Below are 20,139 nucleotides of genomic sequence, written 5' to 3'. Positions count from 1 at the left end.
TGGGATATCGTTTAGAAAGGCACAAACCTGTGTACTATATATGAGGTCCCACAATTCACACTGCATGTCTGGGCAAAAACCAAGCCATGGAGTAAAAGGAACCCTCATTAGATCTGTAGATCTGGACAAGGGTACAAAACGATATCTAAAGCTTTGAGTGATAAACAGACCAAATCAATGTCTGCAAAGCTTGTAGAGACTTACCCAAAAGAAACTCAAAGCTGTAATTGCTGCCATAGGGGTTTCTATAAAGTACTGAATTAAGCAATTGAAAGCTTATATGAATGAGAAATTTAGGTGTATGATTTTTCTTAAATCTGCAATACTTTCTGAAAACATATTTTTACTTTCTCAGTATGGGTTATCGAGTGTAAGACTGATGGGCAAAAATGACAAATTATCCATTTCAAATTAAAACGGCAACACAATCAAGTGTGCAGAAAGTGAAAGGGTCTGAATAATTTTTTAATTGAACGTATACTGATTATGTCATCTTCTAAAATGTTAATTTCTTGAACCCATTTAAAGTGTTATTCACAATGTCTGTCAAAAGTTCATTTTGTTTAGTAAAAAGAGGGCAGCACAAAATCTGAAACAGCCAAGGTAATTTAGTGTGCAGGAGGAGCAATACAGCCAACTTTAAATTTTGCATTCAGTTTAATATTATACAATTATGTTGTTTTTATACCTATTTTGTGTTTTATTATATTAAAGATAATTTTTGCTTTGCGTCTTTCCCCACCATAACATTTTAGGGTCCCCTGATTTCAAAAACATCGATATCTCAATGATGGGTGTGTGTCTGTGTGTGTGTGTCACAGTTTGTTGAGGACAGTCTAGAGCCAAAACAGCTGGATGGAAAAATACCAAACTTGAAACTTTCGCCTGTTATGAGATGACAATGTGCTGATTAGTTTTTGAGCCAAGTCGTTCAAGAGAAAGAGGCACTCTAGAGAAACCCTCAAATGAATTTTTGATAATATCTCGAGAATTATGGCAAATACTGTCATTCTGCAATTAATTATGAATTATTTTTGTCAATTGCTATCATATGGCCTATTTTATGATCAGAAAGATCAGCCTCAGAGTGATAAATAATTACTGAAATGTTATAGAATAATTCTGGTAACTTGGTTCCTAGGGCGCAAAGCCTACTGATGCTCACGTCTGAATTTCTTTACCTTGTTACATATTTTTTCCCTAAAATATTTTTTTTCCTCCATGTTGAGAGGATGTAGTATATTACAAAGCCTATATAGCAATATGTATTGTATAGTATGTGAACAAACGGTATGGTCTCAAGCCTAATTAGAATAAACGTGGCGGGGGAGTGGTAATCTGCAAAGGATGGAGGGGTATGGGCGGCAAAAAGAATGCGCTTTGCCTCAGGCCACATTATTTATAATGCCGGCAATGGTTGTAGTTAATGCTTTTCTCTTGGCTGATGACACCATGGAGATGACATTAAGATGCTTTAAGTGCTAGTTTTTTAAATCAAATTTGCATTAGACACATTAATTCTATATAAACGAGAAACATGGGTTATTTTTGTCTGCTCTCTTTGTTTTATTGGTTTTAATTGTTTTGAGCTACACTTTCCTGATTCTACAAAATGGAGGCATAAGTTAATGACTGTGCACTACGCAAAGGAAAAAGTAGTTAGAGCAGCGTTCTGGCTTTTCTTGTTAGCGATTAACACCATTATACCTAGCCGACTTAAGGATGTCAACTGAACCTGGGCTCCTAACTTGCGCCAGAGTTCAGCCTCCACTAAACGGATATTGCGAAGATATATATACATTCACAAAACGCCCTGAACTACGAAGATAAACGCTTCACCCCTTGCCAGCTACATTAAGATCCGCTTTCCTACTCTTTCCAAGCACAGACTGCTGAGTGGATCAGACAAAAATGCATTTTGGCTTTATTCTGTGAAGGCTCTCGGGGGCTGGTCTGCCCTCCGGTGACGTCAACCCCGACGCTTGCGGAATTCCCTGCGCCCTCCGCTATCCCAGCATTCCTAGGCCGAACTGCAGCAGATTGACAAAGGAAAGGGGGAAAAACACAAAGAGAGAAAACAACAGGGTGGGATTTGGAAAACAATACCAGCAAAAAGGGTAAGACTGCTTCTATTCATGATAAACCATACTCATTAGGCTGCGGGATACGTTAAGGTGTGTTTTTTTGATGGGGGTGGGCAACGTAACCCCCTGCCTTATGGAGACAATTATGCAGATTTCACTACCAGAAACAGTATGTTCTTTCACTGTTATATCAGGTACGATCGATTTGTACTCGTTATTGAAAAAAAGGCCCTTTTACGTTAACGAGACCCCGTTGTTTTACTGCGCTTGACAGCGAAACGTGTCGTAATTCTGTGTCCGTTCAAGAAGCGCCGTTCAGTGACCATGGACCGATCGGTTCATTACTCAGACACCGTTCCCCCGTTAAGCTGTGGACAAATGTCAGAGTGACTGTTGAGCCGTGCTTGGCCAGGATCGCTTTGTTGTGACAGTCGCAGCAGCTGCAGCAACGAGACGCACAGTATGGACAGAGCCTTTTTCCAAGCAGATCTGAGCGCCTGCAACGATTTGATTCACTCACCACTTCAGTATGTGAAGCCGTTTTAGCAGCGTAAATTAACGGAGTCAGGAGGTGCCGGTTGTACTGCTAATTTACCGGAGCCACTCGTTACCGCGGGAGGGTGCCTTCCATATCCACTAGGAATGTAGGAAAAATAGTCCTGGATGCTTTTGAAAATCGATGGCATCACTTTTTTCGGTATATTTATTTCTTGTTACTTCCTTGAAGAATGTGTCCATATATTTGTCCTTCTGCATTTTCTTCATGGAATAAAGCAGATTTGGGTGCTCCCTGATACTTCAGTAGGGTGACGTCAGCTGCAATCGACTCTTGAACTGCCTGTAAACAGAGTCACGTGACTAGCCACGTGGAGTTTGGGGGAGGGGCGCCGGCTCAGTCTTAGTTTGACAGGCAAAGCTTCTCTTTGATTTATTGGCGGACTGAGCGGGCCTGTCACTTTGACAGCGTCACAGTTTAATCTGCAAGTATGTCTTTTTATAAACCACAGGGCACCCCATAAGGTACCGTAACAAATCGTTAAGGAGTGAATTCTAAACTAACCAGTGCAAGATTTTGCAAAGGCATCTAACTATAATAGAGTAAATCATTCTTTATTGACCAAAGACTATGACATTTGTTTCTATTGAGATATGTCTAGGAATGTTCATGACTGTTTAAGGCAATTATAACTGTCAGGTCAAGAAAACTATTTTATATTATTAACAATATGAAATTAAAAGAGTACTAATCATTTTGTTTCTGTATTGCCCAGGAACTGAGACTATGGACTGATAAAACATTTTTCTTTCTCTTTTCCTACATGTGCTGAATGTGCTGTACTGGAGCAGCTGTGTAATTACAAATGGTATCGACCCTAGAAATGTACTATATAAAAATGTTTATTATCTATTAAAATATGTTGCTGTGGTAGGTGTGCGGAAGGTACAGGAGAAGGAAGTGCTGCTTCTTGGCACCTAAAGATCTGGATTGCTGACAAGGATGTGTAGCCCTGAGGAAGCCACCAAACATGCACACATAAAACAGAAACCAACACGAAAACAATTGCACTGTGGCTTTGTAAATGAAAAGAGCCTTGGGATGGTGGACTAGTTTCAGTTTCCTTAATTCATTAACTTAACACTAACATTAACATTATTAAGTAACATTAACTGCTTACCCTGTTCAGGATCTTGGGAAACCTTTGCCTATCCACAAAGCAGTGGGCATAAGGGGCTCGCCATCTCTGGAATCATTTCTACATGGCTAATTCAGAGTTGTCATATAACATAACACATAGGGTGTTGGGATGTGGGAGGAAAATTGGTATATAGTCACAAAAATTAGGTTTTCAAGCAGATGATATTCTAATCAGGGAGTCCTTCTGGCAGAAAGTAAACACGCGGTATTATTATTATTATCTCCATTTATATTAATATTGGAGTGTGTTTTGCAGAAACAAACTTAGGTAACATCTCTTTTAATTATGTAACACACTGTCTGCACACAAATCACATACATACAAGAGAAATAGGATATTGATTTACAGTATTGTGTAAAACATAGAACTCCACTACAAGATCATGTAAAGAGATAAAAAAATCAGCATACACATTTTTTCATATTACTTTTCAATAAGATGCAGCAGTCCTCCTACTAGTATTCAACATGTCATTTAATAAAACAAATGTGTAATGTGTGCCTTAAGGGTATATAAGATTTGACTACAAGCACCACAAAGTAAAAACAATTATAAAACATTACTTGTAATGAAGTTGTGTTCAATATGAGAACCCATTTTGTGTGGCACCCTGTCCAGGGCTGTTCTCACCTTGTGCCCAGTGCTTCTAGGATGGGTACCTGAGTCCAGCAGAGAGCGTTCGGTTCAGTGTTGGGAATGCACTGTAGAAAGGTGATTAAAGTGTCACCTCAGATTGCCTGAGGACACAAAATAGCCAGAACAACGACAACAGAAGCCAGTCACAACACAAATAGTGTGATTGTATCACGTTGCACATACACTCCATGAATTCAGTTGCAGCTGAGAGTGCACTTGCTCTCTCTTTCTGGGTTACCTGAGGTGTCCTTCATGCCCCAGTCATTGTCTTTGTCTGGGGCTGTTGGATTATACTAAGTTTGGAGAGTGAAAGGTTAAGGAGGGCTGCAATTCAGAAGTCCAGCAGGCCTAGGGTTACGCTGTGGGGGATTCTGTAGTGCCAGAGTGTGATAACACTTTTTTATTGTTTCAGTACAAGAAACCAGTTGGTGTTTAACCAGGAAATTTACCTCCCCTTTTTCTGGACTCCTCTGGAAAGGAAGAACATTCTCAGGGATTTTCCTGCAAGAGCCCAGAAAATCCTTTTTGCAGACTGATATGTCATAATAGTGAAAACAAAAAGAAAGAATGCATAATAAAAAGGAAAGTGAGAAAATTAGTCATAGAAAAAAGATATATATTATACATGAAAGAATAATATTTCATAAGCAGACTGCATATGAGTGTAAATCTTACTGAATATGCAGATCACAGGGAAGTATTAAATACTGATTGAACGTCACTGAGAGAGGGGGAGGTTGGGAGCATACACTGATAGAGCACATTGCCGCACCCACCACACGACGGACCACCTCAGAATGGCTCTATAGCATTCTGCACTGTGGTAACAGTAATAATAATAATAAGTAGCAATAAAAATGGGTATCTTACTTGAAATAGCTCCCAGTAGTCTTAGATATGTTAATAGCACAGTTCTCCAAATAACATTCATTTCTGGTATGAGGTCCACCACTAACTCCACTGAACATGGTAGAACATTTTTTGATCAGTGTTGTCTGAGGTTTTGACCTTTTTATTTTTAAGAACTAACCATATTTAACATTACTTATGTCTAAGGTTGATTCCTACCTTGTGACCAGTGTGGAAAGGCTATGCAGAAGATACGCCAGCTAGGAACTGAACGTGTATCTAAGAAGTGCAAGGCAACAGTGCTGCCTCTGAGCCTCTGTGTTGCTCCACTTAAATACTGCTCTTATTGTGTATTGTGCTCTACAGTAGGGGTGCATAACAATAGGCTTCTTTTTAAAAATGTAAATACATATTTATTACACAGCATTCAGAACAATATTCCCTGCCTTTAACGTCACCTTTGATGTAGAGGAAGTGTTACCTTGGAACCCGTGACGCCACTCAACCACTTTAACCATTTATGTTTTCTCCTTATTAATAGTATTTTGTTGTGATGCTGTAGATTAGGCAAAACAAGTGAAGTGCTTTGCGCAATAAGAATATGTAGTGCAGTATGCAAACAAGTGAATAAATATGTTTGCTTTTTTGAAGTTCGTCATTTTATTGGTACACTTATGCTAATGTAAGATGAAGAACAGGTGTAAGACAGGTGACGTGTTTATGTTCAGATAATGAGAAAGATTCTAATCTTTGAAACTGTGACCTTGGATGTTTTATTTACCCATCCACTTGTTGGGCTTTATGAGAGACCTAAGATTATCCAAAAATATGTCCTGTCAAAAGGGGGCAAATAGTTTTCTTTTCTAAAGTAAATAAACCAACCTGTTTAGTAATTTAAGTGCACCGATTCCATGTTGCAACACACTTGTAATCTTTTTGCAGCTGCAGTAATTTCACCATATGCTGCTGGCACAAAGCTGGAAACCTGAGTAGAAAGAACTGTAGTTTTACTGTTTGATCATCAGAATCATCACATGCTCAGCTCAAAACCTAAAAATAATCACTATATTTTATAGACATATATAAATATATAGAATACAAGTCCCCTTCCTCTGTTTATATATTATATATAGCACATACCGTGTGTATGTGTGTGTATAATCTATAAATATATATATATATATATATATATACACTTTATATACACAATATATGTACTATATATAAACAGAAAAGGGAAGCTTGTGTTTATAATATATGTGTATGTATGTATATATAATAAACAAATCCACATTGTGTCCATTTACCGACAGTATATAAAACACGCATGCATTTATTGTTGAGACATGACCCGAGTTCCATTCTGGCCTGGTCACTCCTTAACTCTATATACTGTGACTGGTCAGAGATGCTCTGACAACCTAAATATCACATTCAGTATACATTTCACAATTCCACCTATGCTGGTATTTTTTTTTCTCTTGTAAGTAAGTCGTGTTCACCTCAACCATTAACAATTTTTAGGGCAGAATATGATATTCTTGATTAGAATTGGAAGTTGTTCTTTTAAAAGACAACAGCCAAGTTTGTCAGTCTCACAAAAAGAGAGGCTAAATCCACTTCCTGCTGTCAAAATGGAAGATGGAACTATTGCTGAAAGTAAAAAAGCAAAGAAAGTGAACTGAGTTCAGTCTGGGGCGTTCTGTCATTTATGGTGAATCACAGTGAACTCCCTGGCTTCATCTTCAGTACTTTTTGCTGGTTTTTGTTTTTTTATTACAATCAAATACAGAGCAACAGCATGAAAATATAGTAGGGAACACAACTACAACCATAACGGTGACACATCGCATTTCAACTGAAACCACCAGGTCCTGCTTGTAGAACAGCCAGTCCTCAGAAGAAAAGGTGAGAATAAAGGAAGTGCACTACAAGGATGAAAAAGGCCCACTGAAGGACTGCTTAATCGTGGAGCTGAGGAAGTCCAGTTTTCAGTTGATTTCTTGGCTTCCCTGTTACTCTGTGATGCAGGCAATTCAAGGTGAATCTCATTAACAAACTCGTTGGAGAAAGCAGTAAGTAGCTTGGTCGCCAGATTAGTGAGACAGAGTAATGTACATCAGTGAGAGTCAGGAGGTGGTTCTCTGTCCTTCTTCTATTCTGAATCACTTGACCAGGTGAGGTGGGTCTCATGGCTTCCCTTTGTACCTTCAAGTTTGCTTCTGGCCTCCTCCAGGGTGTGTCCATTGCAAGATCTCTGTGCTATCCAAAAAGAGCACAGCAAGCTCTGTGGCATCTGGTGTTTTCAAATAACTTAAAAATGGATTTCCTTGTACTCCCTAAACATTTTATTAAACGAGTGAACCACAACAATATATTAGAGAAAGAGAAATAAAGAGCACATGTGCACGATATGGCCAAAGGTATGTGGAGACTCCTCGAGATAATTACGGTCAGGTGTTTCAGCCGCACCTATTGTTAACAGGCGCAGACAATCACGCACACAGCCCTGCCATCTCCATCAACACACACCTCTATTGTGGACTGCACTTCAAAAGGCTTCCAAGTGTGTTTCTTGTATCTTTGATTGATTACAGGATTTTAAGGCCATAACTCTGGACAGGTTCTCACCAAAACGATTTTGGTTCTGAGAGATTTTGCTGACTTTGATCCTATGTACCTTTTGACATTTTTGATTTTTTGCCCTTACACGTCTCCTGGTCCTTTTAAAAGAACACCCTGTCTGTGTAACATGTGCACAGTTAAAACATTCACAAAGAGAAACTTGAAATATAAACTGAATTACAACGTTACACAAAAATAGCAGTGCTAAATATGAAACAACAAGGTTCTCAAAGGACGCATATTAACTAAAGTGCAGTAAAACTTTCAAGCAAAAAAAAAAAATACAGAAATTAATAACACATTAGACCAAAATGACAACTTCACTACTTAAACACTAAGCTTTGTTGTCCAAGGGGTTACTGTGACAGTGAAAAAGATTAACAAAGAAAAAACGAGTAGCACGTAGAAGTAAAAGCAACCACCTAAAAGAACTTCACAAAATGGTGACTTCTGACCCTATTAGTTGTTTAAAAAATAATGTTCTCTTAAAATTCGTTTAAACTACCACTGATGTTCTTGAACAGCATCAAGCATCAAAAAACACATCAGTAAGGCGGACAAAGAAAAGAAAAACAAAGACACTTTACTAGGTAGTGTGCAGTTTATGAAAGCGTTAATCATTTACTGATATACTCTAAAATGTGAAAGATGTTATGTGACAATAAGCCATATGTTTAAAAGACAGCTTTTGATCACTGTGTATACAATGTAAAAAGTTTGTATTTGCATTTAGTGTTTTATTCCATAAATTTATCAAATATTTATGTCATTTAGTATGAAAATAATTTTTGGAAAAATATTTGGGTATGTTAAAAGGTTATATTAATTAGTATGGATGTAAAAAAAAAATTGTAGCATGGTAATCTGGTTTTGTCAGTCTAGCTTTTAGGAATTATATTATTAGAACAACAGTCCTTGTTAAAAAATCCATCCCGCTATATCCTAACTACAGGGTCATGGGGGTCTGCTGGAGCCAATCCCAGCCAACACAGAGCACAAGGCAGGAAACAAACCCCAGGCAGGGCGCCAGCCCACTGCAGGGCGCCCACACACACCAAGCACAGACTAGGGACAATTTAGGATCGCCAATGTACCTAACCAGCATGTCTTTGGACTGTGAGAGGAAACCCACGTAGACACGGGGAGAACATGCAAACTCCACGCAGGGAGGACCGGGGAAGCGAACCCTGGTCTCCTAACTGCGAGGCGCCACCGTGCCACCTTGTTAAAAAAAATGCTGTTTTTAATTAATATTGAGAAATGGAGATTTGGCCCTACTCTGGATAAGCGGGTTTAGGAAATGGATGGACAGAAGGTTGGATGATCATATTTTTAGCTGGACTGCGAGTTTTGTTTTCTGTTTTGTTTGAGTATTTGGTGACAGCTCCGTTTATTAAAACCTCTCATTTTTAATTTTCCCCTGAAGTTGGCTTATTTCTTGTATTAAACATACACAGATTGGTTTGAACAGACTATGATTTAGTACTCCATGATGTTGAGTGTGATGATGTTACAATAACATAAACCACATCACACGGTTTGATCAACTGAACATTTTTATTAATACATCAGCCAATTAAACAGTCTTTGTATTCTTTTTCTGTCTGCAACAACGGTAAAGCTTTATTTAAGGAATAGCTTAAAATGAATTTTAAAATAGATGCCAGGTGTGTTACTACATGCAGTGTTTGACGTCTTTAAATGAAATGATAGCTGAATAGCTGTTGGAAAATGCCAGTTCAATTTACCAGCATATGACCCGTTTTATGAGTGGAAAATTTTACAGTCTGTTTGAGATTAAAGCACTCTAATCAGCTGCAAATTTATAATCAGTAGAATCCATGTGGATATTTACATAAGTAACTATTAGCAAGGTACAAACATATGCAACTATTTAAGATTGTGTTATTGTCAGGATCTAACATGTTTACAAGTGCATATGCTTATTATTTTTTAACATTATTTATATTAAAAATTTAAGTGTAGTTCTTGTCACAGGGCTGTGCCATATGGAAGTGATGCCATTTTTAGATAGCTGCAGCCATTTTGGGCACAACATATACAGAAACAGAAATGTTTAAAATTAACCAGGGTGAGACGCGCTTCCTCCTTATCTTTATTAGAATTCTTCCACGATTGAATAATTACTTACAGATAAAACAAAAAATTGGGGAAATGTTTTCAGTTCTGCAAAAACTAAAATTAAGTTGTAATGGTGACCTTCATTAGCTTTAAGTGCCCAGCTAAAGTTCAGTTTTAACCAGTTTCAGATTTCACTTATCTTGGAATAAAAAGAAGCAGACACAATCAGATTTGGGGAGCCTCAGTAAGCAGTAATTGGATCTCTGCAAAGAGGAGCCAGTGTGACAGCAACTTTCAAACTAGTTCTTCGTCTTTTTTGACTTTGTGATATTGTCCAGTGTCTATTTGTGATGTTTATAAATTTTATCCACTAGAGGTCATGTTGGCACTTTCTTAGTGTCTTTGTCATTAGTGCCTTAGTGTCTGCTTTCTTTCTCCATGATGGTTTCACTTTAACTTAACAAAAAGGTGGCAGTGAAAACTTAAGATTGTAGCACAATATGATTAGAGATAAGAGGACATGCTACTTTATGTGAGAGCATCCTCATCGGTCTTGAAGCTGTTGGCATCCTGAAGAGTGCTTACAGCTCTGGGAACCCGCATTCAGTTCGTGAAGCAGTCCCTGTCTGTTTGCCGTTTGTACGTTTTTGCTGTACTGTATGTGTTTTCCTCGGGTAATCCATTTCTGCTCCCATGTCTCAGTGCTGTGCATGTTGATTTGAATCACAAATTTGAAATGGCACACTATGACTGAATATTGTTGTGTGAGTGACTGTGGCCTGTGATGGACCAGCGTCCCATTCAGCCTAGGTTCCTGCAATGCACCTAAAGCTGCTCAGAAAATCTTGTAGTATATTTAACTAAGCAGAATGAAAATATAAATGGAGGTGGATGGACAAACAGTGTGCCACTATGTTGAAAAATGTGAAACTATCCTATGATGCACACATATGCTGTAAGACCTTTGGGAAGTCTGCCACTGTGATCGTTAGAAGATGCTGTTCCTGTATGTGGTTTTAAACTTATCGATGAGCTTTATGTCTCCCGGAATTCATTTTTTTTCTCTTTCTTTCCTAGGACCCTGAAGATGCAGTTACGGCCTTAAGGTGGAAGTATAAAACTGGAGGGGCACTAGGGGGCGCCGGGAACACTTGAGAAAGTGTGTGAGAGAGAAAGCACCGAAGAGAGGAGAGCAGTGCCAATGCAGCAACAGAAACGACATCCTGAACTGGTGGAAGGAAACCTTCCGGTGTTCGTGTTCCCCACAGAGCTCATTTTTTATGCTGATGACCAGGCGTCTCACAAGCAAGTGCTGACTCTCTACAACCCCTATGAATTTGCCTTAAAATTCAAAGGTACCTACAGTAGCTGCAGTAAACCTGTGTGTTTCTCCTTCCTCATATGGGCTGTATGGTGACACAGTGGGTAGCATTGCCACCTCATGGATCCAGCATCCTGGGCTCGAACCCCAGCTGCTGTGTTTGTGTGAACTTTGCACATACTCCTGTTGTTTGCATGTGAGTTTTCCTTTCACATGTGCAGGTCAGATTAATGGGTGACTCCGAATTGGCCTTGTGTGGTCGTGTGTGTGTGAGTGAGCCCCTTCAAGGACTGAAGCTCTGTCCAGGGCTATGTCCTGCCTTGAGCCCAGTACTGCTGGAACTGGCTCTCTCCCTTATCATCCTGCAAGCCTGAACCGGATTAAGTGGGCATGGTTATGTTATGTTAATGTTAATATTAACAAAGTATGTTTTGGTTTTCTACATGGCTTGACCACAGCAGCATGGAAGGACCAAAAATGTTTTTGAGTTCTGGGACGGTAGGGAGGTAATCTCTTAATTCTCCAGAATGATATTCACTCCAGCTCTCAAGATCCATTAGCCATCTGAAAGGCCCTCTATTATAGCTACCTCCATTTCAGCAGCCACAATTCTAAACCCTTCAGGCTATGAGTCATAGTAGTGTTCACTTCCTATTCTTTAGTAACTTTAGTTTGTCAGTATCTTTAAACTGTAAAACACAACACTGTTAGTTCGGTCCCATATCCAGACTTGCTATCTTGCGCAAGATCCTTCACCTGACAGACAGCATACCACCTATCCATATTACTAACCGAGAATGGTAAACCGGATGGCATGGACGCAGGTACACGGCGATGGGACCATGAGACGTACTGCGCAGGCGCGTACAGCTCAACTAACGGAGATAGCAAATAAAACAACCGCCATATTGTGAGTGGCACTACTGCGGAGTGAAGTTAGGAATAATGTGCTGTTTGGGATTGTACAAACCGCTGAATGCTTTACACCAAATTCAAACACAATACAGCTCAACGATACACACATGAGCCCACCTGGATAAGATCAATGAACGCAGGCGCCTACAATGCGCGTCTGAAACTGCGGAAGCAAAGCAGGCACGGGTTAAGACAATACGGGGTCCGCAAAGGTCCATAAAGATTGTACAGAATATATATGAGCACACTGATCAAAAAAAAATCAATTGTGTAAAAGCACATAGTACACAAAAAATCATGTGCTCTCAGCGCATAGAAAGCGTATAAGGACAATACGGAGAATAGAGACCCAAAGGCATTGGAGAGAAAAAAAGGCAGATAAGAGATTATGAAAGCAGTGGAATTCGAAAGGCTCAAACAAACGATGGCGCGATACACATGCAGACAAAGGTACAGAATATGAAAGCAGTAAAATTCGAAAGTATTGTAGCGTCCCACCCATGTTGGGGGCTTTTTGGTTTTAAGTGCGTCCACTATTAATGAACATTCATTAGGATTAATGAATATCATTTGCTGTCATTGTCATTCACTTAACTTCCCTGAAGAAACAACTGGCAATACAACTAATGAGTTTACACGTTGTTGTCAAAGGGGTCAAATTAGACTGCCTCCTTTAGATGAATATCCTGAATATCTACGGATGTTTCTAACTAACAATGTACCCGAAAGTAAAAACATTATGGACTGCATTAGATCCTACAATAGTTCATTTGCTTTTGCATCTACCGGGGTAAATATCAGGCCACCAGTTGGCAATGGCCCATACTGCTTTCGCGTATGTGGACAAATATTACATCGGATTGGAACAGTGCACCTTGAGCCAAATCACGAACGCAAATATGCACAGATCTATGTGTTAGATCCAGATGACACAATCTATCAACGATTTTACTACAAATGTTGTGTATAAAGAAATATTCCAATAGATCCTTCTAATGTGCCATGCTATGGGTTCTTTACTTCCTTTGTTCGTCATCTACACCTTTACACTCCAATATATCTCATACATTCATCAATGTATTTCGGGTTACCCAACCCCGGGGGTAGGTGAGCGAAGCGAGCAGGGGGTGGAGCCCCCTTGTAAAATAATAAAAAGCAACTTGAGGTTGTGGGCGGCACAGTGATAGCGCTGCTGCCTGGCAGTAACCAGGGTTCATGTCCCGGGTCCTCCCTGTGTGGAGTCTGCAAGTTCTCCCTGTGTCTGTGTAGGTTTCCGCACACAGTCCAAAGACATGCAGATTAGGTGAACTGGCGATCCTAAATTGGCCCTAATATGTAATTGGGGTGTGTATGTTCACCCCGGGGGGGCTGGGTGGTCTTGTGACCTTGGAACACCCTGCAGATTTTGTTTTGTTTTTTCTGTCCTCCCTGGCCATTGGACCTTACTTTATCCTTTGTTACTTAGCGTTGCCTAATCTTATTTTTATTTTTTCTTTCTTCATCTTGTAAAGCGCTTTGAGCTACATCATTTGTATGAAAACGCACTATATAAGTAAATGTTGTTGTTGGACTGGCACCCTGTCCAGAGTTTGTTCCTGCCTTGTGCCCTATGGTAGCTGGTCTAGGCTCCAGCAACACCCCCCACCACTCCACAACAAAGCAGGTTAGAGATTGACTGACTGATTAACCTTGAGGTTGTGCTCATTATAAAAAAAAGACCCGACAGCAAATACCTCTGACTGTTTGTTCTTGGTTCTTACAAAGTGCAGGTCTCCTTGGCCTTCATTGCTGAGGCATAACATCACCATCTGTTGCGTGCCTCCCTCGTGCTTTCGGCGGTGACATGGCTGTTTATGTCAAGGCTTTAATGGCTGGAGGAATGTGCTCTGTCACTCGTTTTCTTTCTGTTTTTTTTTTTATACCCACTTAGTAAAAAAGCAAATCTTGCATTTTGTTATCCACAACTGAAGGATATATGCTCTAAAACTGCTGTCATAAGGCAAAGATAAAATGTAGTTATGCAAATAATAAGATCGGTTAATTGAGACCTTGAGTTGGTTTTCTACTTTTTGAGATCTGCTTCTGTTCCGCTTCATACCACTTTGTTTTCCAGCTGCTGGAAGAAAAATATTGTCTGCCATTTCAGTCTGAGCTGCAGCTGACACAAACACACACGTTGGCCCTGCAGAGTTGAAACTGTTCCCAGACAGCTGCCAGATGTTTGTTTGTTTTGCGTTTTTTTCTCTTCATAAGTAGCATTAATTAAAAAATTATACTACATTGGGGATAAAAATAAAAAACATTCTCACAGACAGGAATTTGGGCCATTTGTAACATTGGTCAGAAATAAGCGAGTATGAGACCTGAAAGAAAAGGCTTTTGGACTTGGATAGAAAGCAGAGTGTGTGAGTGAGTGTGTGTGTCTTGTTGTTGGGTTTGTCACAAGTAGAGCTCCTTGGGTGGCTTCAGATATGAAAGAAAATGGTAAAGTGCTGCCTACAGTATTGTATATTAGTTTAGGTTTTCACTTGAATTCAGCATTTCTCATAAGGCTGGCACAGAGTTGCTTTGTTTTTCATTTTTGAACACAGTTATGTAATGCTTTCTGTTCCTCATCTACTAGTCCAAGCTGGGCTGCATATGAGGAAACATGAATAGGCAACACTGTTTTTAAAAAATATTGGGCACGTTTAAATTGCAATCAACCTCACATTTGATATTTTATCTTAAAAAAAATTGTGCAGTAAAGGTCCCAGGTGGTGATCTACAAGTCAAGAGTGGGCGGTAGGTGTTCCTGTAAGGCCTAACTGATGAGTATGGCCTTTTTTTGTTTCTCTAATCCTGCATTTGAAATGATGTTTTTCTTTAGCTGGTCAAGGCAGACTAGTATAGTGCTTTTGAGATCACACATTATTCATTTTAGATGAGGTCACTGATTTGGAATAAGGATAGTCTATCTTTTTAAACTAACACCAACATAAATTCACACATCGCCATTCACAGAGGCACCGTGATTAGTTAGCACTGCCCCATGGCTCAAGAGGTTCAAAAGGTGTGATTTGTGAGCCCCGTCACTGTAGTGGATGTCTTGTCTTCAGCATCCCAACATTGTCTTGTTAGGTTGATTAGTGTCTCCAAATAGTCCGATACAAATGAGTATGGGTGTGTGGCAAGTGTGCAGTGTAGTGAACTGGGGCTCCATGCTGGGTTGCTTTGTGCCTTGTCGTCTCTGACCCCTTGGTATTGAATTAGACAGATCAAGTACAGAAAATAAATGGAGGGGCTTTATCAGTCTCACCTCTGTCTAATCATCATAGTACTACTGCTTTGCTGTAGCTTTTTAGAAAGAAAATAAAAGATAATTTATTGAACTAACAAATTATTTTCAGGTTCTTTTAATAACTAAATTGTACTTACTTTGAAATATGTACATTGCAGTAAAAGAGTTAGGGTGCAACAAACACACATTGGTATAAAAAAAGATAAAGTTAAGATACTTTGACCTTAAATAATACTAAAAACCACACCCAGCAAAAAACCCATTATATTTTACTTCTTCATTTTAATCCTGCAACAGGAATTAAAAAGAGACATTGGCAGGGGGCCATCACACTAATTTTAGAATAACATTAAAGAATCCCTGCCTGATCTCTGCGCAGTTCCACTCAAGGAAAATTAGATTTTTTATCAGTTTCTGTGTAATGTGGCATATCATTTTCTCATTGAGTTATGGAGTATGCATTTGGATTCTCTCACTTGAGCAAAATTTGTCAGTGCCCTTACAATGTAGTACTGGAAATCACAGTGAGTTTATATCATAATAGTCGAGTCCTATTCAATGTTATTCCGAACACTGCTGTACAAGGATTAGGAATGGCCATAAATCTGACATTATCTGCTGGGTACGCAAATATTTTTGCCCAAAAAAGGTCTTCATTTAGGACAGTCCCAAAACACATGTCCTATTGAGGCTAGAGCTGGATGGCATTGATCTCAATTAGTGTTAAAAGCCTTAATGAATTTTAAATCATTTAAACCAGGAAAGATGTGTCTGATGTACAAATTTAAGATGAATTATGGTTTGTTTGGCACAGAGTGATGAATGTGATAAATAATCCAATTCCATTCTTTCCTTGAGATATTTAAATAGAGAAGTCTCTATCCTAGCCCTGACTAAGACCGCCTAGTGCTGGGCACCTTGAGATTAAAGGATAACTTCAATATTTTTTCAAGATTTCTTTTGCAGTCATATGAAGTAATTTGACATGGGAAACTATGTTCTTAAGGGAAGCATTTTCAAATGTTATTATGTAAAGGACGTGCATGTGCTGTAAACCTCAGAGGACACCCTTGAGTAGCCCAAAACCTAATAAAAGGCCAGATGTTGAATGAAACCTAAATAATAATGGGTTTCATTAAGGTCAGGTACGATCTCACAAAGAAAAGAAACCAAACGCTCTGATCAGCTGAAAGTTTGGCTCACTCTAACTTAATTGATGCTAGCAGTTGGAGCCCTCCAGATCATTGACCCTAAACTATTGCTTTGTCTTTAATTGCCTTGTCCTCCACTATAGCCCAGGCCAGATAAGTTTTTACCTGTTCTTCATACCTAACTTGAAACTCTCCTGACTGTGCAAAGAGAGGTTCTTCTAAAGGAGACTCTAAGATCACTTCCGAGGTGATGCCCAGTTGTCCACCAAGTGGTTCTAAGTCATCATTGGCCCTTGAGATGATTGCAGCTATCTTCATAGAGGGTCAAATACCCCTCTGTTTGTGGCCAGAGCACAACTACACCTTCAGGTTGCAGTTTCTCTAAGTGAAAGTCCCACAGTTTAATAATGCTCTGTCTCATTTTATTTGTTAATTGCCGTTTTCTTGCCATCATCACTGGAGTTTACAACTTTCTAGGGTGTAGAGGTTTTAGTAACACAGTGTGTTCCAACCCTGCTTTAAGACAGACAGAGAGTTTTGAATAATCAACAGAAGTTGGAACATCTGTGTGAATTGTTTGCTTCGAATTGCAAGGCTTAATTTGCTTTAATTGCTACAGAATTTCTGTAGGTTGTAACCTATTAGTTGTTCCTTTAAGAAGGCCATTTGTAATGTTTTAGTTTTTGCTAACCTAAGCTTTAAATGTAATCTTCTCACAGTTTACTGCTTAGCATTTCACCATGTTAGGTCATTCATTGCAGTTCAGCTTATTACATTTGAAGAAAACTGGCAAAACTGAGGTGTTGTAAAACTTTTGACCAATAGTGTATATAAAATGTTTCTTTAAGAAACAAAGAGCAAGTATGTCTGATTAGGTACTGGCCGACACTCTCAGCATATACAGCAGTCACAATACTAAAGAAACAAGCCGTTCATCAAAGCCCCAATGGGAAAGATGGAAGGCTGCTGTGGAGGGAGACAGGCAATGAGGTGAAGAACACATCTGCATTTCTTTTAAAGTAGCTGAAATAAGAGAGATTCACTGTTTTACAATATACATGCACTGTCAAAACAAAGATTGATACTCAATGCTTTTTCCCTCCACATTGCCTAAAATGCTTCACTTAAGGACACACTTTTCCATGGCAAGTTAACCTATACCACTACTGACTTGAACAATACCAAGGTTATCCTTTGATAGGTATGGTCTGGACTGCGGTGGACTGGCGCCCTGCCTGGGGTTTATTTCCTGCCTTATGCCCTGTGTTGGCTGGGATTGGTTCCAGCAGACCCCCGTGACCTTGTAGTTAGGAAATAGCGGGTTGGATAGTGGATGGATAGGTATGGTCTGGAAGTACTACTTATACTTTCATTACCAACTAAGATGTTTTCAAGTGTGGACACTGATGGAGGATTAGGGAAGTTAAAAGGTTCTTTTTAACAAAGTGTGTTGAGGAAATTCCATATTTACAACATGTCGAACAAAGGATGCAAACACTGATTTGTGTTAAAATGTCAAAGAAGACACATAAGTGCAGCAACAGTACTGCAACACCTTCTAGCTTGCACTGAATGTCCAACGTTTATGAACATGGCCACCTCTGACTTTGCAACGACCAAAAAAACCATGAACAGCAAATTTGACAAAGCAGGACGTAACAGTATTGTCCAACCTGCTTAATCCAGGACCCATTCTGGCTTTGTCGCGTGCAAAGCAGCAGATGTCTCTGGAGGGGATACCAGTCGATTACAGGACTGGTTCACACACAACCATGGGTCCAGTAGATTTGTCATGCATGTCTATGAGAGTGTTATAGGAAAATCCTCACGGACACAAAGAGAACTTGTGAAGTCCACAGAGGACAACTGGGTGAGGGATTTGAACTTGAGATCCTGGATACAGGAGACACCATCACACCACCCTGATGCCCACTAAATGGGAAGACAAGGGAAAAAGAATACAATAACTGAATATGTTGAATTGGGCGTTCATTGCAAAATTGGCCAAGTGAGAACAACCTGTTCACTAGAACACCGAACCAACAACATGCTACAAAATATCAAAAATATTTTTCTTAAGAAGAAACTTAATAAGAGATGAAAAATTACAAAATAATAAACACCTTTAAACCAGCTTGGTCCTTACTAAACATGCATTTTGTCTCTGTCCAGGGTTAGCTGCTGTTCTTCTTCCAGACACTGTCCACCATATCTTCTGCTCTCCTTATTTTGCACACTATAATATTTATGTACCTTTTGTAGGAAGCCGCCTTCCCTGTCCCTTTCAAGGTCATTTCTGAACTGATAATGGAATGGGGTCAGCTGCCACTCCCCAGATGGTCACGTATGGAGCTTCCTGATCATTCACCTCTTCCTGCTAATTAGCCCTTCATCCTTGCTAGATACCAGTCACCACCCTCCCATGCCCTGACAGAGATCTCCCACGCTATGGGTGTTTACTAATTACCAATTGGCTTACTAAAGAATAATAAAGTGGTCAGAAACCTGTCCGGATTGGGGCTATCGCCATGTTGGAACCCCTTGATCCCATAGACATCGATGTTTACTGCCAAGTGATAGGCTGTTCAACTGACCACTCTCTTTGTGGCTAGATAAGCACCCAAAATATTAGTCCCCTACAAAAAGGACATGCTACCCAATATTAAAAATATCATAAAGCCTTGAAGCCTGGCAGTTTAGATACAAAAGTTTCTGGCTATTATCACACATTTTTCCACAAATATGCAGTGGTTAACCCTCAGATGTTAGGTGAATGATGCAGAGACTGTTTTTTAAACGCCAACTATGGGTCTTCTGGCTAAGCCTTCTCCAGGTCTGAGAGTGATGGAGTAGATTCAGTTATCTGGTGACCTCCAGCTCGTGCTGTAAGCTCTCAGTCAAACTCTAAAGCTTTGACCACCCAGAACAATCACTTCAATTTTAGCCCACAGTGGTGTTAATCGTACTTTTGTAGCTTGAGGTAGGATTTCATTCGTGGAAATTAAGGGAGAGTGCATTTAAAACTGACACCAGGAAGCACTTCTCTTTACGCAAAGTGTTGTGGGACTCTGGAACAAACTACCGAGACATGGAATTGAAGCAGAAACCTTGAGAAACTTTAAGAAGATACTGGGGAAGCTTAGCTATTAGCTAAAGAAACAGGCTTGATGGACTTATATTTTGCTCAGTTTTGTTCTAACTTATCAGATTTTCTTACGGTTTGATGCTGAGAAGTCCATGCTTCAGAGTTAGCAAGTTACTTGTGATGTGTGCCAGGCTAAGATTATGCTAGTTATATTTTCTAAGTAGGCCAAAAGCTTAAAAACCAATTGTTTTTCCAATATAAATTAAATATTGATCAGAAAGTCTCTGATGGATTTTAGATCTTGCGCATCATCACCATGCAGACCAGCTTTGTTGAGTTCCTGTGGGCAGCTTCTTGCGTGTTAGCTGGGGTCTATCACAGCTCTCTTCATCTGTGACTTCTTCTTATCTAGCT

At 39.5% G+C, this 20,139-nt stretch overlaps 1 protein-coding gene across 1 annotated transcript in view; it reads left to right on the top strand.

Moving 5' to 3' along the window:
• The first annotated feature begins 1,976 nt into the window (after positions 1-1,976).
• The window catches only part of mospd1 (motile sperm domain containing 1), a 31,732-nt gene continuing 13,569 nt past the window's right edge, over positions 1,977-20,139 (top strand). Inside the window, exons 1-2 of the mRNA XM_028815777.2 lie at positions 1,977-2,117; positions 11,051-11,328. Of these exons, the coding sequence (XP_028671610.2) occupies positions 11,175-11,328 (154 nt within the window). The 5' untranslated portion in view covers positions 1,977-2,117; positions 11,051-11,174. The remainder of the gene's footprint in view (positions 2,118-11,050; positions 11,329-20,139) is intronic.

The sequence above is a fragment of the Erpetoichthys calabaricus genome, chromosome 12 (assembly GCF_900747795.2).
Source record: "Erpetoichthys calabaricus chromosome 12, fErpCal1.3, whole genome shotgun sequence".
Classification (NCBI taxonomy): Eukaryota; Metazoa; Chordata; class Cladistia; order Polypteriformes; family Polypteridae; genus Erpetoichthys; species Erpetoichthys calabaricus.
The sequence above is the reverse complement of the archived record's forward strand: the minus strand, read 5'-3'. Positions and strand labels throughout refer to the sequence as shown.